Source organism: Cetorhinus maximus, chromosome 11, assembly GCF_964194155.1.
Source record: "Cetorhinus maximus chromosome 11, sCetMax3.hap1.1, whole genome shotgun sequence".
Lineage (NCBI taxonomy): Eukaryota > Metazoa > Chordata > Chondrichthyes > Lamniformes > Cetorhinidae > Cetorhinus > Cetorhinus maximus.
In genome coordinates, this window is record NC_135889.1 from 8,954,588 (window position 1) to 8,981,576 (window position 26,989).

The window sequence follows — 26,989 nt, forward strand, 5'->3', positions numbered from 1 at the left end:
TGCACTGTCGATTGCTGGAAGTGTGAGCTGAAAACTATGTGGCAAGGGTAATGTGGTACCTGGGACCCTGGTGAATGATGGGATTTAATATGATTTAAGGATTGAGAAACAGAGGAATGATAGAGAAGGAAATTGGGTGAATTACGATCAAATCAGGTAGAGAGGGAAGGGAAGATTGGATTTAGAGAGAAAAAAGGACAACAAAAAAGTAAGAAATTTTAAGACTTAAAACTTAAAAATCCTCTAGAAAGAATTTACTGCATGTAGGAATAAGACTTTACACTTTCAGTTGTTCCCCCTTTCTGAGCTGAGCAGCTTGAATGGCATTGCAAGAGCATAAATCATGTCATGACACAGTCTTTACATTGTTAAGTACAAGCCCTAATTTTCAGTGGTGAATTTAATTGGGAATTAACATACAAACGCAATAATTTCCTGAATCTGACAGTGGGGGAGGAGGATGAGCAGCCATTTTCATGGAGATGAAAGTGGTGCAGCTTAAATTGGCCAGAGACTTAAGAACCACATCTCTTTGCCACAAGAGCTACATCTCTTTGCCACAGATTCTGGGTTATTTAAGTACTAACAGCAGTGTGCATTAGTAAACGTGCTGACTACCGCAGTGAATTTTAGGGCCACTGTACACATCTCTTCCCCGAACCAGTATGTAGCAACAATTTGTACGTTTCGCTTTCTTTCTCCCCATCCCAAGCAAGCTAAGCGACAGTGTAAACATTCAAATGTGCCGGGTAGTTGTCTGCTCGGTCAGAGTTGCTGCTGGTAGTCTGTACATCAAGGGAATCATCTTCATGCATTTCGTGTGCAAGTCCCATTCCCCTCCCCCACACTGCAGCTTCCAGTCACAATTTTATGGTCTCCTTGACCATGTTAACTGTGGCCTGGTGGGCAGATGAGCGCCAGGATATCACCCTTCCAATGGAAAGACTGTAGAGTTATTCAGTAGGTATTATGTGTGACACATTTTGGGATGTTCTGAGGTCGAGAAAGGTGCCATATAAATGCCTGTCTTTTTTTATACAATATCTTTCGATTGCAAAGCAACCGTTCGACCCACCGTGCCTGTGCTGGCTCTTTGAAAGAACGATCCAAGTAGTCCCACTTCCACCCCATGTCTTGTGTCACTGCAGCTCAGCACTTTTGGAAGTTCTTCTGATGGTGCTTTGTGATCCATTACAAATGTTCACATGTACTACCACAGAGTAGTTGAGGTCAGCAGTATAGATATATGTAAGGGGAAGCTGGATAAACATATCGGGGAGAAAAGAATGGGCGGTTGTGCTGATAGAGTTAGATGAGGAAAGATGGGAGGAGGCTTGATTGGAGCATAAAAGCTAGTATGGACCGGTTAGGCTGAATGGCCTCTTTCTGCGCTATATGTCTTATGTAATTCTGTGCGTTATAAGATTTACAGTGCCGGTGCTAATGCAGGCATTAATAATGTGCATACAGTAAATGAAGGGCTACGTCTTCTGTTATTTCTATTCCCTAGGAAGAATTATGAGTAAAAATTACTTTTTTAATATAACAAAGCGATAAATATCCTGCATTTTCTCTTGCTACTGCTTGTTACTTTTAACTAACCCGTTCTACAATCTGATGGTGTTTTTTCCGAGGTCCAGCAGGTATTGAGAAGGTTCAGGTCATCTACACTAAGGTGAAAACAGGCTTCTTGTTCGCATCTTGGATAAAACTACAATACTGGATAATGTGCATCCAAGATCACATTTTGGTTTTCAGGGAGTGAGCTGTCAGGTTACAGAAGAGAAACTACAGCCTTGACCAGGAATGATGTATCTGGTATAAGTCTAAAAACAAAACATTGCCTCATGTGTCTCTCAATCCCTTATCTCTAATACAACCAAGTTCCATTCCAGAAGTGTCTCCTCATCTCCGTGCATTAGCCTTGCGTCCTCTTTGAATTGTCATTACAGCACTTCAGTTTGGAAGGTAATGCGGTCTTGGAAAAACCGAAATGTGACCGTATGTGCACATTATGTGGTATTATAACATTGCCCAGGGTGTGAACAAGAAACTTGAATTCAGTTTATTAGATATGACATGAGTCCTCTCGACCTCAGGAAAAACACTACCAGATTGTGATTTATCTCTTTGGCAATGATATTTATAGGATTGAGATAATCTAAGATTTTTGTAGTTTTGTTTAACTAGTTACTTTCAGTAAACTATCAGTCATCCTCTCGTACCTTTTAATTTCCTTCATTGATATTCACGTCATCAAAGTGTCTTTTACAGCCAACGAAATGCTTTTGAAGTGCAGCCACTGTTGCCATCTAGGAAACGTGGCAGCCAATTTGCACACAGCAAGCTCCAACAAAACAATAAGCTAATGACCAGATAACCTGGTTTGGTGATGTTGGTTGCGGATAAATATTTCCCAGGACGCTGGTGGGAATTCCCCTGCTTTTCGTCGAAATAGTGCCTTGGGAACTTTTACGTCCACCTAAGAGGGGAGACGGAGCTTTGGTTTTAATGTCTGATCCGAAAGCTGGCACCTCAGACAATGCAGCATTTCTTTGGTACTGCTTGATATTGCGCTCAAGTCTCAAAAGTGGACTTGAACCCTCAGACTTCTGACTCAGAGGTGAGAGTGTTACCAGTGAGCCCCGGTTAAGCACTCAACTTGTGAATTATAGAGACCCATGACAGATCCCAGTAGGACTTCGCAGCTCCTGAGGTTGAACATTTTCCATTCTCCCTCTCCTGCTTTCCCTTGCAAAGGTGGTTTCAAACAACTGGCTATTGTGCCATTAATTCCATGACCCTCCATCTCGAAAAATCTTACAGGCTGAACTTTGTCAAAACCTTCTGATGAATCCTAATAGATAATATCCTACCTAGCCTCTGTCTATTTATGTAGTTAGTACCTTAAGTAACTAATTTTTTAAAAACCAGGTTCTTTGTGTTTTTGTTCAGTAAGCCAGAAAGGATAGAACTGGAGCCAATCTTTACACACTTTTATATTTATTTACAGAGTTATACATTAGAAACGTACACCGCCTAACCCAACCACCATAGTTTTTATTCTGTGTCTATTTATAAGAGCTCAAGTGATCATCTGCATACAATTAAACACAATTAATATACAAGTAACATGTACTCTGGATGAACAATCTTGTCATCTCTTGAAACGCTCTTGTGCACATTTCTCTGATTTATTCATGCCTCGTTATGTGAATATTATGTTTCCTTTGGCCCTTGGCTGCCACTTCAATGCTGAAGGAATTTATGAAGCTGCTGATCATGGCATCATACATTTCCTTAAGTGTCCTAGTGTGTCTAAGTGCTGCATAGACATTTTAATACCTTGAACTCTCTTCTATACGTGCTTTACTGACGACCTCATACACTGTAGATTCCTGAGGCAATTTTAATGGATCTGGTGATTGACCAGTCTTTGTTTTTGAAGACAGATGTAAAGAATTAATTTACCATACCTGTCATTTTCAGATCACAATATTTCTACTCAATTTCCCCCAAAGGACTCTTACCTTTTTAAACAGATTATTTAATCCCTAGTTCCTATAAACAACCTATTTATTTAGAAACAAAAGGAAACCACATTTTTAGGGAGGGATAAATGTTTGTGCCTATCAAAGTCAAAAATATCTGTATTAAGGAGTGCATCACTTTTTCTGTTTTATTGCTTTGTGTCTGATCAGGTATTTCATGGGCCAGATACAGAATTAAGCTTCCTGTCCCCTGTCCCATTAGAACATCTCCCTTCCAGCCTCAGAATAACCAGCCTTTATTGCACTATTCTGAGTTCCACTCTTATTAAAAAAAAGTGTACAGCTGTACTAGCATTTCAATCCTTGCAGGAATTTCAATCCTTGCCTAACCTGCTAGCCATGTATCTCACTCCTTAGTTTAGTTTTATAACGACTTGTCTGGCTGTATTCTAACCTTTAATCAATGGTACCATTTTTCCACCAGATAAAATTAGGTTTATTAGGAAATGAACCATTTCCTGTGATGTAGAATCATAGACTGGACATATGGTCCATTGTGCCTGTGCTGGCTCAAAGAGTTATCCGATGCCCCACTCCCCTGCCCTTTCCTCATAGCCCTGCACTTTTTTTTTCCTTTTTGAAGTGTCTTAGTTTCTTATTCACTAAATTCCTTTATAAATATGAACATCTCTATTAAATCTGCTCTAAGGAAAATAATTCCAGCTCCTCCAGTCTCACCACATAACTGAAACCCCTCATCCCTGGCATCAGGTCAGTACTATGGAATTGGTTTAAGCCTCTAAAGTCCATTCTGTGGGAGAGGGGGAACCCAGTAAACTCTGTGGAAGTATTTTGTGTTGCACACAGACAAAATTGTAGCCTTCTTTTCCCAAGTACATAAACTAGGCCAAATCTGCAGCATATTACCACAGGAGGTGCTATCCTTCCTAAGTGACACGAAGCTGAAATTCCATCTGCCTCGTCGATTGGTTCGATACTAATGACATGATTTGAAATAGAAAGAAAGAACGTACATTCATATAGTGCCTTTCATGACCTTAGGCCATCTCAAAGTGATTTACAGCTGGTGAAATACGTTGAAATGTAGGCACTATTGTAATATAGTGAGGAGTTCCCCCAGTGTTTGTCACACATTCCTCCTTCAGCCAACACCACCAATAAACAGCTTCTGCTGCTGTTAGTTGGAGGTTGTTGACACAGGATGGTTACTGAATTAGCCTACATAACTGTTCAAGAGTAGTTTGTGTTTGCGTAAAGGATTTGATTTGATGTGCGATGCTATATAGTTGCCAGACTCTCTTCCGAAGTTTATGGAGGCTTCAGTAAAATTCATCCAGTTCACTCAATTTTATAGAACTTCAGAGACTGGATTAAAATCGCATCGGTTAAAGCACACAGCCGCAATCTTGCGTGTTTTGTGCGGCTGGTGTTGATGGGTGTTGCAGAGAGCAGGTAATGTATTATAAACGTGCAGCTGACTACACCATATCATGGGAACCTGCTGTGTGCCTTGCATTATAAACAATGCATCTATTCTTTCCATTTACTCTTCAAGTCTTGTGTTTAAAGCATGAATCATAATATTGTTCAGAAGTTCCGGGGTAGGGGGGATGTTCAGAGATTCTCTGTCTGATCCGTCTTTGTTTTGTGCATTTGCAGAATTAACGCTAAATCCTCCAGAAGGAATTGTTGCAGGTAAGCAATGCCACGTTGTTTAATTTCCATTACCACCCCCCCCAAACCGCCTCCACCCTCCATGTGTCTGCAGACAGTTAATTGCATTTGAGGTACTGTCAAGAAATATGTATACCAGGCATATCTTTAAGTATGTATGAGACTCTTTGTGTACTGTGTTGAACCGGATTCACAGTGGCATGATACCATAAAGTCACTGGTCAAATGAAGGAGGTTTTTTCTTTTGTTATGGATTTCCCCTTGAATAGAAACCTATTTCACGATAAGATTATCAAACTTAATTGTAAATGTGTCTCTTGTGTCTTTGAGAATTTTTTTACTTGGAAACACCCCGCCCTTTTAACTTGATATTTGCTAGGAGTTATGGAACCTTGGCCAGACCACACTTAGGACACGGTAGACCATTCTGGTCGTCATATTCCAAAAAAAAGGGTATAAAGGCACTGGAGAAAGTTCAGATAGATTTACAAAGATTATACCAGAACTGAGAGATTGTAAATATCAGGAACGACTGAACAGGTTGGGTCTCTTTTCTCTAGAAAAGAGAAAGTTGAGGAGCAACCTGATATAAGTCTTTAAAATTGTAAAAGGAGTTTGATAGGCTAGATGTAGAGAAAACGTTTCCACTTGTAGAATAATCCAAAAGTAGGGGCCGTAAATATAAGATGTTCACTAATAAATCCAATGTGAAATTCAGGAGAAACTTGTTTACCCAGTGGGGTGGGTAGAATGTGGAATGCTTTGTCGAGGTGAATAGAAAACCTAGATCCATTTAAGGGAAAGCTGGATAAACATAAGGGAGAAAGGAATGGAAGCATATGTTGATGGAGTGAGATGAAGAGGGGTGGAAGGAGGCTTGTGTGGAGCATAAACATTGGTATGGACCAGTTGAACGGAATAGTCTGTTTTGGTGCTGTAAATGCTATGCACTTCTTTTAGGTAAAGGGAGGCCCAACAATTAGTGTGCAGAATTTGTCATGATGCATCAGGACATTCTTTTCTTCATTGCAGTCAAGTTATTTCATAGAGAGAGCGTTGCTCAATCAACTTGGATAATTCCAAAACAAATTACTGTTTACTTGCTGTTAACCACCGCCTGATACACTTTGTATTTCACTTTTCTATATATCCTGGTGAGGAGTCAAAGACCAGTGTAGTCATCAGCCAAAGCAGTTAGGAGGCTGAGGATAATTGGATCAGAGTGCCACAGACACAAATTCTATTCTTTCTTTTATATTTTCATTATAAATTCCTATGTCCCCATTTATAATAGGAACTGCCCAGATAAGCCTGTCACACTTAAACTTTATCTTCTTTTGGTGCCATTGCAGCATTTCCATTGAAACATAGGAACCGGAGTGGCCTTTCAGCCCCTTGAGTCCCTTCAGTTAGATCACAGCTGATCTGTATTTTATCTCCATTTACCTGCCTTGTTTCTGTGACCCTTACTTAACAAAAGTCATGTCAATCTCTGTTTAAAAGTTTCAGTTGACCCTCAACAGTTTTTTGGAGAAGAGAGTTCAAGATTTCCACTAGTCCTTGTGTGAAGAAGTGCTTCCTGACATCATTCCTGAACTGTTTGGCTCTAATTTTAAGGTTATGCCACCTTGTTCTGGACTCTCCCCAGCAGAGAAAATAGTTGCTCTCTATCTACACTATCAAATCTTTTATCATCTTAACCACCTCAATTAGATCACCCTTAATCTTCAAGGGAATACTCAAAGGAATGGAGTGAGAGTGTAATTGGAAACAATTGAGAAGATTTTAAAACATATGAATAGAGGTAGATAATCAAGACCACTTGTTTTTGCAAAATAATAAAGTCAGGTAATTCAATTTCAATTAAACATCAGCAGAAATTCTAGGTAATAAGAACCTTGTCAGTGGCTCTGTTGATGCATTGTATGTTTAATGGTAAATCCCCTCATATAACAGCATATCTCCGATCACCATACAGGAGATCCAGTTGTTTCAAAATGAGGTTCCAAATTGGTTTATCCATCCCATTGCAGCTGGGCAGTGATTGTCTTTCAACGAGGGTTTGTGTCCTAGTGATTCTGTTCTCTGCTATTCACAGGTCCCATCAATGAGGAGAACTTCTTCGAATGGGAGGCTTTAATCATGTAAGACAGAAAGCTTATAGTATTTTTCATCTCCCCTCTCTGCAACCCCCCACACCTTTGTCCCAAGTAACTTGCTCGTTCAATATATTACTATTGGTGCTTTTCACAATGTCAGGACAACAAGCTAGTGAACAATAAAGACCTCTAATGATTCCCTTCATAATCTGCTGGGAATGGGACTAGCAACCACAGCCACGCATACCACACCATCCTTATTGGACATCTGTCAAAAGAGGAGCAAAACTTGATATGTTGTGTTTGTGTTCAGAGAGGAAAACTAGCATAATTCAGATAATGTTGCAATCCTACCATGTTTGCAACCACATAAAATTAGTTCCTAGCTGAACATTTTTTGCTTTGTAGTACACAGGCAGCTGGTAAACAAATTGATGTATTGTTATTTTTATTCTGTATAACAGTGGTCTACTCGGTGATCATAACACAAACCACAATAAACCAATTTCAAATGCACGTGTATGAGGCACGGTGGATCTCAAACCCGGAATGAACACTTTCCTGATTTCAACTCCCAAAAAAACTGGGATAAACACTTCCCATGGTTTAGCCCATAAGAACCCAGAATGCCTGTCTAGAGTGTTTTAAGGGTGATTAAAAAGTCTTAATTCAAAGGAGGAATCTTTCCACTGGTTCTCTTTCAGAAAAGTGAGTTTTATTGTGAGGCTGCTTGACATTGTGTAACATCACCTGACTGTACCCATCTCAACTTGTTTGCTGCTGAAACCCTCATCCACGCCTTTGTTAGCTCTAGACTTGACTATTCGATTGCACTCCTGGCCAGCCTCCCACTTTCTAACCTCCGTAAACTTGAGGTCATCCAAAACTCTGCTGCCCATGTCCTTACTCGCACCAAGTTTTGCTCACCCATCACCAATGTGCCCCTTGACCTATGTTGAGAGCTGGTTAAGCAGCACCTCGATTTTAAAATTCACATCCTTGTTTTCAGTTCCCACCATGGCCTCACTCCTCCCTATATTTGTAATCTCCTCCAGCCACATGATCCTCTGAGATCCCTGTGGTCATCAAATACTGGCCTCATGAGCATCCCCAAATTTAATCGCTCCTGCATTGGTGGCCATGCCTTCAGCTGGCTAGGTCCAAAGTTGCGGAATTCCTTCCCTAAACCTCCCCACCTCTGTTTCCTCCTTCAAGGTGATCCTTAAAACCTACCTATGACCAAGCTTTTGATTATTCCCCCTAATATCTCCTTACATGGCTTGGTGTCAGTCTTTCTTTTATAACGCTTCTGTGAAGCATCATAGGATGCTTTATTACATTAAAGGCACCAGATGAATACAAGCTATTCAAAGTTGGTGCACTGGCATTATCTATGTGAAATGAAAACAGAACGCTGGAAATACTAAACTGGTCAGGCAGCACCTGTGGGGAGAAAAATAGAGTTAACGTTTCAGGTCTGTGACCTGAAAAGGTCTCAGAGCAGGTCTGTGTGGTATTGGGTTCCTTCCTTGTATTGTCCTTTTGGTGCTTTGACTAACCATCTCAAGCCGCCTTCCATTTGGAACTTGATTTCTGCTGGCTGTTGAATCCTCTGCCTAAGAAACCTCATATACACAGATTTATGTGAGGTGAGGAACTTGCAGGGCAGTGGACAAAAAGCAGGGGTGAGGAACGAAATGTGACTGACCCTTCAAATGGCCTGCTGTGCTGTGAGTTTCTGTGATTCTATGGGGAAAGACTAAAATAGATTCTATTTGGGCATTGATATGACTTAAGACAAGTTGAGCTAAATTTGTATAATGCGCCAGGAAAGTTAAAGGAAGAAAATTTTTGTGTATTCCATGTGATTTTTAAAAATTGGAACGAACCTACAACTTGTTAACTCGCTTAATGTAGCAGTTTCAACAAACAAGTCCATACAAATAAGGTTTGTGATGTAAAAATTGGCAGAGCTGGCCAATGACATGCCACGTGCTATAACAAAACCAATCTCTTAATCAGTGAAATGGCTTTGCAATTAGAAGGCGCAAGGCAATTCTATCAAGAAAGACTTCTAAAATGTACTGTGGTTTCTGAGTAAAGTTTGTTAATGAGTGGGACCGTATTTAGTAGATTGAGTTTGAGCTACTGTGTGATTGAAGGGAATTATCCTTGGATTTAAGCCTTTATTCGGATGAGGACTTCTGAATGTAGAATAATGGAGTTAAGTATATGGGAGCGTGCAGGGACTGGTGAGCTGGCAAGCTATTGTTCCAGTGCTATGTCATAACTTGGATTTGTCCCTGTTCATATGTAATTTTCTGAAAGCCAGTGATACCTTGCAACATTTAGAGAGTCATAGAATCGTACAGCACAGGAGGAGGCCATTTGGCCCATTGTGTCAGTGTAATCTCTTTGAAAGAGTTACGCACGAAGCCCACTCTCTTCCTATAGACCTTTAAATTTTTCTTTATGTCCAATTCCCTTTTGAAAGTTACTATTGAATCTGCTTCCATTACCTCTTCATGTACATTCCAGATCATAACGCTATGTAAAAAAAAACTCCACATCTGCCCGCTGCATCTTTTAGCAATTACGTTAAATCTATCTCCTCTGGTTATTGACCCTCCAGCCAGTGGAATCAGTTTCTCGCATCTCTTCTATCAAAACCCCATGTAATTTTGAACATCATGGCTAGGATTTGAAATTACATGGACAGAGCAACATGTGGTAGGGAAGAAAGTTCTTGAGGATGCTCATGAGGGAGAGCTTAGAGAGTTCTGGCTTGTGCTCTCCAATCACTCCCTGTGACAACTGGATTCAGCTTGCCCAAGTCCATTTCATATAGGATCTGTAAGGGACTTTCATCAGTCAGAGCTGGACTCAAGTCACAGAAAAAGAAAGAAAGACTGGCCTTTATACCAGCACACCCCAAAGTGCATTACAGCCAATGAAGTACTTTGTAATTACTGTTGTAATGTAAGAAATAGGGCAGTCAGTTAGCACACAGCAAGGTTTCACAAACAGCAATGTGATAATGACCTCAGATAATTTTGTTTCGGTGGAGGCATAAATATTGGGTAGTGCACCGAGGAAAACCTCACCAGCTCTTCAAAATAATTCCATGGGACTTTTTTTACATGCACCTGAGAGGATAGACTGGACCTCAGTTTTATGCCTCCTCTGAAAGATGGCATTTCCAAAAGTACAACACTCAGTACTGCGCTGTTGTGTGAGCCTAGATTTTGTACTCTAGTCTCAGGAGTACCTCAGAGGTGAGAGCACTACCCACTGAGCAGCAATTAGCACTTGCAAAGTGTGCTGGCCCATTTCACCATCCAGTTTCCAGGCTGCCCATCTCAGCATGGTGCTATTTTTTAGGCTTCTTGTAAATTAACCAATAATAAAAATCCCTTTGTGGGGGCATAAAGTTTGAATCAGACTGTATGGTGCCTGCATTTTTGTTTGGGCATTGTTCCCATGCTGTTGTGCAAACAAGAGCATATTTGCGTGCAAACACAGCTAATGATAATTTGAAGAAGTGCCCTTCTGATAGGTACAGAAATTCAGATGTTATAACTGATCGGAAATAAATTGGTGTCTATATCTAGACAGATCTTTAAGAAAGCAATGGTTTTAACTTCTCTTCATGGGAAGTTATAATGGAAAGTGTCCAAGTGCTTGCAAGACTGACTGAATACATACAAGACTTATTTGAGGACAACAGACAAGAAGAAAAGCCAACAAATAAAAACATGGATGTTCCAAAGATCATCAAAGACAAAGTAAGAACAGCAATAAATAAGATGAAAAACAATAAAGCCAAAGGCCTAGATGAAATAGTCACTGAACAAATTAAAAGTTTAGAAGACTTTGGAATAGACAAACTGACTCTCATCTTTAATGAAGTTTATGACATGGGAGAAATCCCAGAAGACCTAAGTAAATCAACATTATTGCTCTCCCTAAAATGCCCAAACAATTGAATGTGAACTCCATTGCCGTCTGAGTCATATTACTAAGACTCTCCTTCGAGTACTGATGAATAGAGCCTAGAGCAAGATAAAACCAGAAATTTCTGTTCTTCAGTGTGGTTTTGTAGAAGATATAAGAATGAGAAATGCTAAATTTATAGTATGCATGCTATCAGAAAGAGCTATAGAGATGAAAAAAAGATGTATTTTTGTGTGTTTTATTGATTATAGTAAGGCATTTGATGAGTGAAACATGAAGAACTGATGAGCATGTTAGAGTGTCTTGACCTTGATGGCCAAGATCTCAGAGTGATAAGAAATCTTTATTGGGAACAAACTGCAGCTGTAAAAGTTGAAAATGATTTAAGTGATTTTGTGAGATTAAAACGGGGTCAAACAGAGGTATGCTTTCTCCCCAGATTTATTTAGTTTGTATAGTGAAAATATTCTTGGATTGAAGACCTTCCTGGATTATTAGCTGGAGGTTGCAACTTCAATAATATAAACTACACCAATAACACCGTTCTTACTGCTGACTCTGAAGAGAAGCCGCAAAAGATTTTAAATAGAGTGGTGAGTGAAAGTGAGAAGATAGGACTGAGCATAAACTGTAAGAAAACAAAATGCCTAGTAGTGTCCAAAAAGTAAAAGATTACCGGAATATAAGATCACAGTGAAGAATGAAAAGGTTACACAGGTAGAAAAATTTTGTTACCTAGGAAGTATGTTAATCGGATGGATAGTGCGACCAAGAAATAAGACGAAGGATTGTAATGGCCAAAGATGCATTTCAAAAAAGGAAAAAGATTATGATCAACTCGAAATTAGCCATGAAAACAAAGCTGAGAATCCTGGAATGCTACATCGCACCAATCTTAACAAATGGAAGCAAGTATTGGACGGATCAGTGAAACAATGCACAGAAAATTTGAGGCTGCAGAGTTGTGGTTTTTGAGGTGAATAATGAAGTTATCTTGGACAAGTGCTCGTAAAATCTGAAACCAAAAGAACTCTGCTGACAAAGATCAGGAAGAGACAGTTGGAATTTCTTGGACACGTGTTAAAAAAAATCATGATTTGGAAAGCCTGATGCTGATGGGAAAGATTGATGTTAAAAGAGTTCGAGGTGGACAAGGAACGATATCTTTTAAAGAGCCTCGCAAGCTGGATGAATGTACCACCAAAGAAGGTGATCCACACCTCCAGAGCAAGATTAACATGGAGGTGCATAGTCACCAACGCCCTCTCGGCATGGTACCTGAAGAGAGGGAGATGGTTTTACCTGCCTGTCCTGGCTAGAGTACATAGTGATTAAACAGGTCCCACATTGCTCTTACCCAGTTTATGGGGTAGTTCCTTACTATTTTGTGTATTTCAGTTTCAGGTTAGATGTCACAGAAAGGAATCAAGGGCAGTGCAAGTAAGTGTGGCCAGAGGCAGCAGTTTGGCCTGTTAGAAAGCTCTTCTGCAAGTATGTTTAATTTGCAGTTATGATGAATGGGATTAGAGTGGGTCAGTGGTTCCTTGCACTTGACCCAAAGGTAAAGGATTTTTTTAAGATAATTTATTTCCAGTCCTCATAAAATGGAATAAAAACAGAAAATGCTGGAAATATTCAGCAGCATCTGTGAAGAAAAGAATAAGAGTTAATGTTTCAGCTCGATTACTTTTCATCATAAAATAGAGTTGATTAACATGTGACCCTTCGAGCAGACTTGCTGTTTTATTGCAAATGAGTTGGATGGGCAATTGGGAAGTGTAGTTGTATATTAACAGGGCCTGATTAAGCTAGAAACCTTTATTTTTGTTATTACATATCTCCAGTCCCCTTCCCCAGTGAATCCCATTGTTGGCCCTTCTTCATGGCTGACTTACAATAATGTCTATATGTCTGCTTACTGTATTTCAGCTGCATTTAAAATAATTTTCACAAATCTCTCATCCCTTTCTTGTGGGAAAGGGAGGGAAATATTTGCAAATGTTGCTCTAAAGTAGTGCGCATAGGGTGAATTAAACTTGTGGAATTCCCCATGTATTTGGCTCGTGTTTGAGTTTATGGTGTATGGATGTCTCCCAACTGCATTTATATAAACATAAAAGAGAAGAGTTAAGGTGGATTTGAAAAGGTAATTATCCCTTCTACAACCTCACCAAGGGCTGTTTCCTCATTCCATGACTTTAGCTAACACTGAAGTTCAATTAGGCCAATATCTGTACTCTCTGGGAAGAATCCAGGCCCTGATTTTAAAGTGGTCTTGGCCGGCATCCCAGTGACTTTCTTATCCTCCTACTCCTCGGGTTTGCTACTTGTTTTGGGAACATTAAAGGAGGGGGCTTATAATCTAATATTAGCTTTAACTTCTTGATAGGTGCAGTTGGACCAAGTGAGAGGGCAAGAATGTGGGAGATGTAATATAATGAGTAAGAGCTGTGGAGCTATCCACTTTGGTAGGAAAAAATAGGGGGAAAAAATGTTGGTATTCATAGGTATCTGGGTGTACTTGTACATGAATCATCCAGGCTACAAAAGGATATAGATAGGTTAGGTAAGTGGGCAAAGATGTTACCAATGGAGTATAATATAGGAAAATGTGAGGTTGTCCATTTTGGCAGGACGAATAAAAAAGGAGGCATATTATCTAAACAGTGAGAGATTGCAGAGCTCTGAGATGCAGAGGGATCTGGGTGTCCTAGCGCATGAATCGCAAAAGGTTAGTATGCAGGTGCAGCAAGCAATTAGCAAAGCTCTCAAAATGTTATAGTTTATTGCAAGGGGAATTGAATACAAGTGAAGGGAGGTTATGCTTCAGTTATACAGGGCATTGGTGAGACCACATCTGGAATACTGTGTGCAGTATTGGTCTCCTTATTTAAGGAAAGATGTAACTGCATTAGAAGCAGTTCAGAGAAGGTTTACTAGATTAATACCAGGAATGGGAGTGGTGTCTTATGAGGAAACGCTGGACAGGCTAGGCTTGTATCCACTGGAGTTTAGAAGAGTAAGAGGTGACTTGATTGAAACATATAAGATCCTGAGGGGACTTGACAGGGCGAATGTGGAACGGATATTTCCTCTTGTGGGAGAATCTAGAACTTGGGGTCACTGTTTCAAAATAAGGGGTCGTCCATTTAGGACAGAGATGAGAAAAAACTTTGGAATTCTCTTCCTCAAAAGGTGATTGAGGCAGAGTCCTTGAATATCTGAGGTAGATAGATCCTTGATAAGCAAGGGGGTGACAGGTCATCGGGGGTAGTCGGGAATATGAGGTTAAAATCAGGTCAGCCATGATATTGAATGGCAGAGCAGGCTTGAAGGACCCAGTGGCCTACTCCTGCTCCTAATTTGTATGTTCGTATGTTAGCCTTGATTACAAGGGACATGGATGACTGTGCTGTCATAGCACATACTCTGTAGGACATTCAGCTGCTTGTTGATCGCTTTGGCCTGGCCTCAGAACACTTTGGTCTAAAGAAGACAGAGATCTTGTATTAACCCACCTCTGGCCACATCCTCCAAGACCTCACAATCACTATCAACAACAACACTCCTCCGTTCAGTACAGGAGTTTTGCTATCTTGGAAGTATCCTGTCCAATAACACTACACTGGACGACAAAATCAACCATCACCTGGCAAAAGCAAGATCAGTGTTTGGCAGGCTCACTCGCAGATTTTGGATAGATCATGGAGTTTGTCTCAGAACAAAAATCAAAGTCTATCATACAGTGGCTCTTACATCACTTCCTTATGGGCGCAAGACTTGGACAACCTACTGGTGTCACATAAGCGACTAGAAGCATTCCAACTTTGCTGTCTGAGATCCATTTGCAACATCAGGGGACAGGACAAAATCCCCATCACCAAGGTTCTTGCAAAGTGTTGTATTCCTGGCATTGAGAGCATGCAATCAGAGCTCAGCTTCGCTGGGTCGGTCATGTGGTTCACATGGAGAATTCCCACATACCAAAGGCAGTATCCTACAGCCAGCTGAGCACAAGAACTTGTTCCACAGGGTGAAAAAACAACCTTGGACAGAGCCAAATGGAGAAGTCTCTGTCATCAAGCGATTTCAACATTTGAAGAGGGCAGAGTAAAGTGCCTTCAGGACAAGTGAGTGCGGCACAAAGTTAGTACCTCGATCCATCCCTCCAACACTGACTTCATGTGCAGTATTTGCAATCAATTATACAGATAAAGACTTAGCCTAACTTTACACAGGAGGCAACATCAACCTAGACTGTAAACCAGTCTTTCTTTTTTTAACTTGCTGGACACTCGTCCATCAAAGCGATGGAAGAATCCATCATCGTTACAAAGGGACTGGAGCATAGCAGTAAAGAAGTGGCCTTGATGAGGCCACATCTGGACTACTTTGTAGAGTTTTGGCCTATATACCTAAGAAAGGATATACTTGCCTTGGAGAGAGTGCACCTTAAGTGCACAAACTGATTCCTAAGATGAGGAGGTGGTCCTATGAAGAGAGGTTGAGTAGCCAAGGCCTATTTCCCAAGCATTTAAAAGAATGAGAGGCGATCTAGTTGGAACCTACAACATTCTTAAGGAGCTTGATAGGTTGATGCTGAGAAAAAGTTCCCCTGGCTGGGGAAGCTAGAACACGGGATCACAGTCTCCAACTTAAGGAGATAAGGAGAAATTTCTTCACTCAAAGGATTCTGAATCTTTGGATGCTCAGTCGATAAGTCTGTTCAAATCAAAGACTAATAGATACTAAGGGAATCAAGGAACATGGGGAAGGTGTAACTAAGATAGAAGGTTAACCATGACCTCACTAAATGGCTGAACATATTTGAGGAGCACCTTGGCCGCCTCCTGCTCCTATTCCTTACATTCTTATATTATTATAAGAGCAGATATATTGTGGGAATGAGAGAGATTGTGGGGGAGAAGGAGATCTTTGAGGAGGAGGGACTCCCCTATCATGGGAGGTCCCATGGTAGTCCGATGGCCGAGGGGTTTGGATGGTGGTAAGTGGGGAGCAGACGATTTGCAGGGGTTGGTGCGGTGGGGGTGGGATGGTGGTTTAACATGTAGCCTTCGGCACCTGGTGGAAGCACATCTGCCCCTCTTGGCCCACAAGCAGTACTGTAAAGACACTTCATCGATTCGATTCCTCATCTCCTTTTAAGCTGTCCAGTTTCCTGAGGCACAGGAAACTTGACCACCTGTGGCTTAAAATAAAATGACTGTTGAAATGAAGGTATGGAGTTTCATTATAATATTTAAATCATCAAGTTGCTTGTTGCAAGCGGGTTGATCACCCCACCTGTTGTCCTGCCACCCCCGTCAAAACTAGAATTGGGCGAGTTTGAGGCACATTTGGTTCCTGTTCCAAAGACAAAGGTTTTTGGGTAGTGTCAGAGGTCACAATGCAAAGAAATCTGGAAGTTAAGACTCAGCCAGTGGTTAGCAAGGACATTGGTGCATAATAACATAAGAATGTAAGGAATAGGAGCAGCATGGATGTTGAATGGGCTGTGAGACGTTCTAGTAAATCTCCTCTGCACCGTCTCCAAGGCTTTGACACCCTCCCTAAATTGTAGTGCCCAGAAATGGGCACAATACTCCAGCTGAGATCAAACCAGCTGATTTTGTAAATTTTGCGCGAGATTAATGCAGCAGCAGAGAAACAGGCCACCCTTCATCTAACCTTATCAGCATAACCCACTATTCTTTTCTCCCTTGCACATTTAGCTAGCTTTCCCTTAAATGCAACTGTGCCATTTGCCTCAACTACTACTTGTGAATCTGTGCTGTACTCTCTACCTAACCACTATATCCTTCCTGGGGTAAGGTGCCCAAAACTGAACACAGAACTCCAACCCGCTGCAGGCGAGCCTCCCCCTCACACAGGCGCATACACATTTACTAATTGTGATAGCAAGTTCTCCATTCGAACTACCTTCTAGGTAAAGAAGTTCCTCTTAAACTCCTTATTGAATTTATTAGTGACCAACTTATACTTATGGTCTGTGGTTTTGGATTTCCCACCAGCGGAAAGATTTTCACTCTGCCTACCTTATCAAGCGCTTGAATATATAAAAGATCTCTGACAGGTCATCCCTCAGCTACCTTTTTGCTACCGTAAGGAACCATAGTCTGTTACAAACATACGAACTAGGAGCAGGAGTAGACCACTTGGCCCTTTCCTGATAGGTTTAACCTCTTGGTCTTGTTATCGTCCCTCTAAATCTTTTTTCGCACCTTCTGCAGTGCCTCTCTATCCTTTCTATAATATGGAAAAAAAAACTTTTCATAGTACCTCCAAGTGTGGTCTAATCAAGCTTCTATATAAGCTTAACATAACTTCGCCACTTTCAATTTTAGCCTCGTAGAGATGTGTTTTTCATTTTTATGGCCTTATTAGCTCATGTCACTGCATTTAGTGATTTATGTATCTGTACCCCAGGATCCCTTTGCTTCTGCACCCCATTTAGATTTTTTTTAAAAGAGTTGGGTGCATGCAGTTGTACCATACCTGGGTGGTGAATAGGCCTGATGCTCTTTTCCTGTCCTTGTTTTGCACACTTTGTAGGTCAGGTGACAATCCTGAGCAGCTCTAGAGCTGTTGCCAACAATGCTATCATTGGAGCCTCAACTATGTGGCACACCTTCAGTGGTCAGTTCATAACCACTAGTTGTGAATGTGTAATGGGCATTTTTGTTCTAAAGAGGTTGTGTTTGTTGACTTGTATCGCATGAAAAATAATCATCAAAAACAATTATTTGAGAGCGAGAGAGGTGCTTTTAACTTAAAAAGCCTTGAAATTAGAGCTTTTAAAGCTCTTTTTCTGATGCCTGTAAGCTGGAGTGGGCGGAGAATGAAGCCCTATCTGAAGTGACTGGGTGGAAGAGAACAGTAGTTAATGAGGGAGTGCATTTGGCCTCCTAAGCCAGAAGGGGTTTCAAAGGCTCTGGCCAGGCTGCTCAAAGCCAAAGCTGTCTTTTAATGAAAACTTTATTCTGCAGTGGCAGTAACTCGAGGTGTTTAAAGTAAATGTGTATATGTGTGTGTAGGGGAGAGGCTCTCCTTCAGCGGGTTGGAGTCCTGTGTTCAGTTTTGGGCACCTTACCCCAGGGATGGATATATTGGCCAGGTAGGGGGTGCAGCACAGATTCACCTGAATAGTACAGGGAGGTAAAAGGGATATATAATGAGGACAGGTTGCACAGACCAGTGTACAGAAGAAGTGGTAATCTACCTGCGGTGTTTAAAACGATTATAAAGGATTTGATAAGATAGACACAGAGATGGGGACGCAGTAGGGGTAGTGCAGAACAAGGGAGCACAACATTAAAATTAGAGCTAGGTTGTTTGGTTATGGCTGATATCAGGAAGCATTTCTTCACACAAAAGGTAATGAAAATGGGGAACACTCTTTTCTACCCCCGTCCCCACCCCCACTCCGGAAAAAACTGCAGAGGCTGGGGGTGTATTCAAAATTTCAAAACTGAGATTGTTAAGCGTTTTGTTGGTAATGAGGGTGACAGAATCAAGGTACAGAGTTAAAGAACAGAACAGCTATGATCTGAGCAGTGGAACAGGCTCATAGGGTTGACTGGCCTACTCTGAGAGGGATGGCAAGCTTACCTTGGATACGGATGATTGTTTTTCAACCAAAGGGCCAATTTTCCTGTAGTCATTGTAAAGTCAAGAATCCAAAGTGTATTTTACTGAGGTGCTGATTAATGCTCTTGATGCTTGTCATGTTCCTGTGTAGCAGGCTCAGGGGGCTGGGTGGCCTCCTCCTGTTCCTGTGTATTGGGCTCAGGGGTTGTGGGCTGGCTAGCCTCCTCTTGTCCCTGTGTGGCAGGCTTGGGGGCTCATGGGCTCCTTCTGTCCCTGTGTGGAGTGTTCAGGGGACTAAGTGGTCTCTTCCGGACCCTAAGTAACAGCCTCAGAGTAGATAGGGAACATCTGTTCCCATTGGTAGAAGGATTGAGAACAAGAGGAGAACAAGAGAACAAGGTAATTGGCTAAAGAAGCAGTGAAGACACGAAACCTTTTCATGCAATGAATGGTTAAGATCTAGAATGCACTGTCTGATAGTATGGTGGAGGCAGAGTCAATCGAGGCATTCAAGAGGGAATTGGATTGTTATCTGACAGGGGTGCAGGGTTATGGGGAGAAGACGGGGGAATGGCACTAGGTGCATTGCTCATTCGGAGAGCAGCGCAGCCACAGCAGGCTGAATGGCCTCGTTCTCTGTGGAAACAATTCTGTAGATGCTGAAAGCACTGCTCCTGTCCTGGAGGACAGTGGGGTCACTATCATTGCTCTCCTCACAACTACAATTGACCTGAGTATGGGTGCATGCTAATTTGAAACTTCACACATGGAAAATGACAGATCATTGGTCGTGTCTCGGATTCCTGATTCATGCTGAAACAAAGAAAACAAAACCTGGATTTACGTGGTGATTGCACAGCCTCACGATATCCTCAGAAGTGCTTCATAGTCAATGAACTCCAGTAATTGTTATATTGTGGCAGCTGCAGCTCAGCTGGTAGCACTGTCGCCTCAGAGGCACCACTCCAGGGGCTTGGAGGGCAGTGTTGGAGGTGCAGTCTGAGAAATTAAATCAAGGCCCCATCTGTCCCCTCAGGTGGGTGTAAAAGATCCCATGCACCCTTTCGCAGAAGAGCTGAGGGGTTCACTTTCCAATGTATACCCCTCAAGGAGTACCTAAAAACAGATTACCTGGTCATTACCATGTAGTTGTTTGTGGGAGCTTGCTGTGTGGAAATTGGCTATCGTGTTTCCTATATTACAATGGTGACTGAATTTTAAAAGTATTTAATTGACTGCAAAACATTTTGGGGCATCCCAAGATCATGAAAGGTGCGATACAAGTGCAAGACTTTCTTTCCCCCTTTAGCCAATCGTGGCAGCCAATTTTCATACAAGTGTTTCGTGTAAGAGGACACCCAAATCCCTCTGAACACCAACATTTAAATGTTTATCACCATTTCAAAAAAATTTGCTTTTTCAATTCCCCACTTGAAAGTAGCATTCCCCATCTGTCACTTTCTTTGCCCATTAACCTGTCTATATCACTTTGTAGCCTCTTTGTGTCCTCACAGACTACTGCCCCACCTAGTTTTGTATCATAGCCAAAAATGGATGCATTACACTCAGTCCCTTAATCTAAGTCATTAATATATAATGTAAAAAGCTGAGGCCCCAACACTGATGTCTTTAAGATCCATCTGAGTGGGCAGGCAAGATCTCTATTCAATGCCTCATCTGAAAGTCTGCAACTCTGACAGTGCAGCACTCCAGTATTCCACTGTAGTACCAGCATTACCATGCCGTCTAGAATGCTACCCCTGAGCCAGGGATTATGTGATCACAGCCACTACAGCAATGGTAGTGCCTCTTTCAGTGACTCCATAACAAGAAATGTGCATTGGGTGTGGACAGGACAACTATCCTGTGATGTTCCCACAATGGAACAGCCAGGTGACTCTCCCTGTTTAGCTTTCTCAAGGAAAATGGTTGCAGTGTGTAATGTCTCTTCTGGAGACAGGGAGAAACGCACAGACCTGTTTGGCCTTGGGATGTTTTGCTGCATTAAAGATGCTAAATGCAAATGGTTGTCGTTGGCTTTGGCAGCATGTTCCTATAACTCCCCTGTTTTTCTTAAGGTTTTATATCTACGAAATTACTCCTTTTTTAGGGCATAATTACAGGTGTGGTTTTTCCATTGGCATTTTGAATAGCTGAATAAATAGCAGTGAAGTACTTACACCATGACTGAAAATTGCAGTTAGTCCTGTTGACAAAGGACTTGTGGTGCATTTATGTCTTTCAATTATCTATCCCCGTTGTTGATTGAGATTTAACATTCCAAAATTTTCTCAGTAACTCCACAGAATGTTGGCCTTGCAGGACAGGTTAGGATAAGATAGCCAACCTGGAGTCACTTCACACCTTTTAAAAGGGAACTGGATCACGAATCAGGTTGGAGGTTGGGTTGAAGGTGAAAGAGATATTAGCACAACTTGATTGGCATTACCAACAAGGTAGGAGCAAGACCGTGGTGCCCTTCACACAGGGTGACAAGGTGGCAGAGTTGGAAGGAGCTTGATGGACTGAGTGGCCTGTCCTTGCTTTCTGATTTTGCCTTTGAAGGAATTGAGGAGAAACTAAAGATGGTTTCATCCCATTAAAAATTAAGCAGTTGGAACTGAGGCTCTAGCAGCTTTAATGGTGGGTAGGGGTGGGAGGAGCGATGAATGTGATCCCTGTTCATAATTAATGAGCCACAAATCTGACCCCCTGTTCTGTTGCTTAGGGGCCCTGAAGACACCTGTTTTGAAGGTGGCGTATTTCCAGCTATCCTGAGTTTCCCGCATGATTACCCACTGAGCCCACCAAAGATGCGTTTCACTGGAGAGATGTTTCACCCGAATGGTAAGTGATTTGTTTTAAGTACAATCCTGGTGCCTCCAAATCATTGCAGCAAGTATTTAGTGGGCTGTCCCTTGTTTGTGTGAGTGTCTGTACATCGTGTTGCTTTGCAAATGTTCATGTATACAGTGCAATCCGCATAGGCTACCTTTCCTATTTGACAGTTGATTTATTGCTGCAGTTTACCCAGATGGGAGGGTTTGCATCTCAATCCTGCACGCACCGGGCGATGACCCCATGGGTTACGAGAGCAGTGCAGAGCGATGGAGTCCCGTTCAGAGCGTGGAGAAGATCCTCCTCTCGGTCGTGAGCATGCTGGCAGGTAAAGTTCACTGTGGATTCTGCTACTGACCTGGATTGCAGGAGGGTGGGGGGAGGTGGAGTATATAATCGAGACCTGGGCTTGTAATCTGGGTGCAGCATTGGATCCAGTTGCCTTGTGTTTCAGAGGAGCTACCCTGTTTACAGTGTGGAGGAGCTCCATTAAAAGGGGAAAAATTCTCTTCTTCATTTATGCTTTTTGCCAATGATTTTAACCTCCAGCCCCTCTGCCAGTGGGAGCAGTTTCTCCCTACATACACATTATCTAAATCATTCATTCATATGCTGTTTGTAGGATATTCTGTGTCCAAACCAGCATTTGCCTAAATAACAACAGTGACTGCACTTAAAACAACCTGAAATGTCTATATAAATTTAAATTATTACTTTAAATAAATTTGAATTGAGAACAAAGTGCACTTCACAAGGCCTTTTTTTAAAATTCATTCTTGGGATGCGAGCACCACAGACCAGAAAAGTGTTTATTGCCTGTCTCTAATAGTCCTTGATCAGGTAGCGGTGAAGCACTTTCTTGAACCGCCGCAGCCCATGTGGTGTAGGTACGGCCACAGTGCTGTTAGGGAAGGAGTTCCAGGATTTTGACCCAGCAACAAGTGAAGGAATGGCAATATATGCCCATCTCGACATGATGTGTGACTTTGAATAGATCCTGCAGGTGATGGTGTTCCCATGTGCTTACTGCCCTTGTCCTCCTAGGTGGTAGAGGTTGTGGGTTTGGGTGGCACTATTGAAGATGTCTCGGAGAGTTACTGAAGCGTATCCTGTAGATTGTACACACTGCAGCCACTGTGCAGCAGTGAAGGGAATGACTATTTAAGGTGATGTCAGGGTAGCCTACGTAATGTTTGTGTGTATCCAGCTCTTCCAAAACATCTGAAATGTGCGATCTCCTGGGACTCAATAAAGGAGGGTCACATGCCTTAGGTTGGGAAACCTGTGAAGGTAATAAACTTGGAGGCTGAGCCCCATATTAGTTTGGGGTTAGGTGTTGGGGTGAGCAGCTGAGCCTGGTATGAGCAGGTGGCTGGAGGAGTAGGGAAGAGGGGATTTTAAATATTCAATTTCAAAATTGAAGACTAAAATGAAAAAAACACAAACTGATGCAAAGGCCCCAAAGCAACTAAGGATTGGTTGAAAAGAGAAATGACAGTGGACCTGGACCACACCGTCACCTAGTGCCCATAGGCCTGCAGTTATAAGATAAAAATTAAACTGAACAAAAGCAGAGGAAATGAGGTTAATATAGGCAGGAAACGAGAAGCTGTGCTCCAGAATTAATACAGATAGTATTGAATGTTGTTGCTGAATGGCTTGGGCCATATCTGTAGCCTGCTGGCACATTGTGGATCCAGCAAGCCTCGAAGAAAAAGTTGCTATACGAGAAGGAAGACGATGAGAAAATAGAGGTGGGGAAGGAGAAAACAAACTAAGATCACTGGTTCAAAATAAACAGAGAAGTAGGAGCTGGGTGAAAATAAAACCATGGGAATGGGAGCTGGCTGCAGGGAGAGAAATTAAAGCACACTAGTGCTAAATGTAGAAAATGAACGGAGCAGGTAGAATAAAGTAAATGAGGGTGGAAAGGTTTAGAGGAAGAAAGAGGAATGACAGAAGCTGAAGGAGGAATCAGTAAGTGACTGAAAACCTTGGATTGTGAACTTTGTATGCATCACCTCAAAACATGCACAAATACATATGCATGCATGTAGGTCTTAACTTTGTTAACTGTGTTCTTAGCCTAATTGAGTTTCATTTTTGCATTGCTACTTCATACCAATTTATAATCTCCCCAAATGTCTACAAACATACTAATTAGGAGCAGGAGTAGGCTATTCAGCCTCTCGAGCCTGCTCCGCCATTCAATAAGGTCGTGGCTGATCTGATTGTAACCTCAACCCCACATTCCTGCCTACCCCCGATAACCTTTCACCCCCTTGTTAATCAAGAATCTATCTACTTCTGCCTTAAAAATATTCAAAGACTCTGCTTCCACCACCTTTTGAGGAAGAATGTTCCAAAGACTCGCGACCCTCTGAGAGAAAAAAATTCTCCTCATCTCTGTTTTAAATGAGCGACCCCTTATTTTTTAAACAGTGACCCTAGGTTCTCCCACAAGAGGAAACATCCTCTCCACGTCCACCCTGTCAAGGCCCTTCAGGATCTTAAAGGTTTTGATCAAGTTGCCATTTACTGTTCTAAATTCCAGTGGATACAAACCTAACCTGTCCAACCTTTCCTCATGAGACAACCCGCCCATTCCTGGTATCAGTCTAGTAAACCTTCTCTGAACTGCTTCTAACGCATTTACACCTTTCCTTAAATAAAAAGACCGATACGGTACACAGTACTTCTATCTCAAGTCATCAATGTATTCAGCAATGTTGGTCATCAGTGGTGCATGAGTTACACAGCCATATTCTGTCTTCTCCAGTGTTTTAAACATTTAATTCATAAGGTATAAAACAATCAATTAAAAGGGAACATTTGCATGAGGCAGGAATACTGCAAAGCTCAGGGAGGGTTTTGGCCTCTTGGCTGTACCAACGTCTATAACAGCTTTGACAGCCCTTTTCCATACTCCTGTCAGAACTTACGAAAACTTTGGCCCCAAATTTCTACTTCATGTGTCATTTAAGAGTGAATGCGCTGGAGTCATAGAATATGACAGTAAGGAGGGAGGACATTCTGACCATCGCGCCTGTGCCGGCTCTTTGAAAGAGCAATCCAGTTAGCCCCACTCCCTTGCTCTCCCTCTCCCCATAGCCCTGCAAATTTTTCCATTTGCCTCTTGAAAGTTGCTACTGAATTTAACTACCGCCCCCCTTTCAGGCAGCACATTCCAGATCTCTTGTTGCATTTTTAAAAAAAAACTTTCTCAATTCTTCTTTGGTTCTTATGCTAATCGCTTTAAATCTGTGTCCTCTGGTTACCCACCTTTCTGTCAGCAATAACAGTATCTGCCTACCTACTCTATTAAAACCCTTTGTGATTTTGAACACATTTGGTAAATCTCCCCTTAACCTTCTCTGCTGTAAGGAGAACAGGTCCAGTTTCCAACCACTCCACATAACTGAAGTCCTTCGCTCCGATAAATCTCCCCTGCACACTCGCCGAGGTTTTGTAATCCTTCCAAAATTGTGGTGCCCAGAATTGGACGCAGCATTTCAGTTGGGGCAATACTCTGACACATGAAGGTTTAGAAAAACTTCCTTGTATTTGTACTCTACTCCTCTATTAATAAAGCCACAGTTCCAGATCTTATCGTTGCTGTAATTTTATTCGGTCTTAATGTTGCTTTTTCTACAGAGCCTAATGATGAAAGCGGGGCCAATGTGGACGCCTCAAAGATGTGGCGTGATGATCGGGGACAATTCTACAAAATCGCCCAGCAAACCGTGCAGAAATCCCTCGGCCTTTGACCAGAGAGCATTGCAATTGTACAGGATCGCCTGCAGTATTTAATGGTTCTTTGCACATTGCAGTTTGTCTCCTGCTTTTCATATGCAAGGATAAAGTTAGGATTGTCCCATTTTCCTAGCTGGTATTAGAACAGCCTCTTTATCGGCCTCCTGTTAAAACTTAACCGGAGCGTAGCGTGGCTTTCACGGCTGTTATCATTTTCCATTTCTGACGCAAATAGAGGTTGAACTTGCTTGGATGAAATAGCTGAAGGGATAAAATAACTTCCCCACAAGATGCTCCAACTGTTTCTCAGTGAGTTTTCTTTCTCTTAAGTATTGCTGTTACTGGAACTAGGTGTGGTATTTCTACTGAGCTGGTCTGTGCAGATCCCAAAGACCTTGCATCTTAATCTTGGGGGACAGTGATGGGAGGCTCTCTCTGCCCTAGAATTTGATTCATCTTTATTGGATGCAGACAGAGTTAGAGATGCAGGCACAACTGGGAAGTTTTTGTTTTTCTTGTGTGGACTTGCCTTTGCAGTATACAATGGAGAAGGGTACTATCAACAAGTTTCCCTTACTCATTAATGGCACACAGTACCGTGTAGAGATGAGGGAAGCATGATTTGACTTTTGCAGCATAGGGGACATCATTTACTAGACGATCAGGGCACCCTCCTATCTCTTTCCAGCATTTGCATTTGTTCTCGTTGCAGCACGCTGATGTTTTCCAGGATAGATGGCCCTTCTAATGGAGTGAAATATAAGGTCTCTGCAAAAAGCTTTTAGAGGTTAAAAATAAAAAGCAACATGAAGATGCAAGTATCTGGTGAAAATCCCTCCTTCCCCCAACCACGGAGAACTCAAAAACGGCATTTCAAATGGATTACCTATGCTGCTAAAAGTGCTTCTGGTTTCCACTCGATATATCCATCGCTGCGTGCACGTATGTGTGTGCCGCCAATGGCAGAGCGAAGGAAATCAATATGCAAGAGGCTAAAATCCAGCATTTTTAGGGCTCACTTCACTTCCAATTTGACATTTCTCTCTCACTTTTTTTTTTCCCCCCACTTCCTCCCTTCAGTAAGTGAGCAGCATACCTGCCTGATTCATGGTTGATATTGAAGTGGTTTTATTGTATGGCCTTGAATAATGCTGGTTGTAATCTGTAGCCTCACTCACTGGACAGAATGTCTTACTGCCACTCCAAGCCCGCACTGCAGCTTGTTACATTTTGTTTGTAGCAGGTTTTTCCTGTGACTTTCCCTGGCCCTTTTATTTTTATTCATTTATGAGATGTGAACGTCGCTGGCTAGGTCGGCATTTATCGCCCATCCCTAGTTGCCCTTGAGAAGGTGGTAGTGAGCTACCGTCTTGAACTGCTGCACTCCTTTTACGGTTCAAGTAAGAAGCAGCCTATGTTAGCGGAAAGACAGGATGACAACTTCACCAGTAACTTGGGAACTTTTCAGATACCAGGAAACAAAAGAGAACAGCATCTGCCATGGTGCCCGTACATTAGGGGAAGTCAGTGTGGCAGGACAGCCTCTAGACC

General features: G+C 41.9%; 1 protein-coding gene across 1 annotated transcript in view; it reads left to right on the forward strand.

The window, feature by feature from the left end:
- Positions 1-26,249, forward strand: part of ube2g2 (ubiquitin-conjugating enzyme E2G 2 (UBC7 homolog, yeast)) — a 41,154-nt gene extending 14,905 nt beyond the window's left edge. The window contains exons 2-6 of the mRNA XM_078551509.1: positions 5,172-5,207; positions 7,285-7,330; positions 21,576-21,694; positions 21,873-22,013; positions 25,340-26,249. Of these exons, the coding sequence (XP_078407635.1) occupies positions 5,172-5,207; positions 7,285-7,330; positions 21,576-21,694; positions 21,873-22,013; positions 25,340-25,452 (455 nt within the window). The 3' untranslated portion in view covers positions 25,453-26,249. The remainder of the gene's footprint in view (positions 1-5,171; positions 5,208-7,284; positions 7,331-21,575; positions 21,695-21,872; positions 22,014-25,339) is intronic.
- Positions 26,250-26,989: the final 740 nt, after the last annotated feature.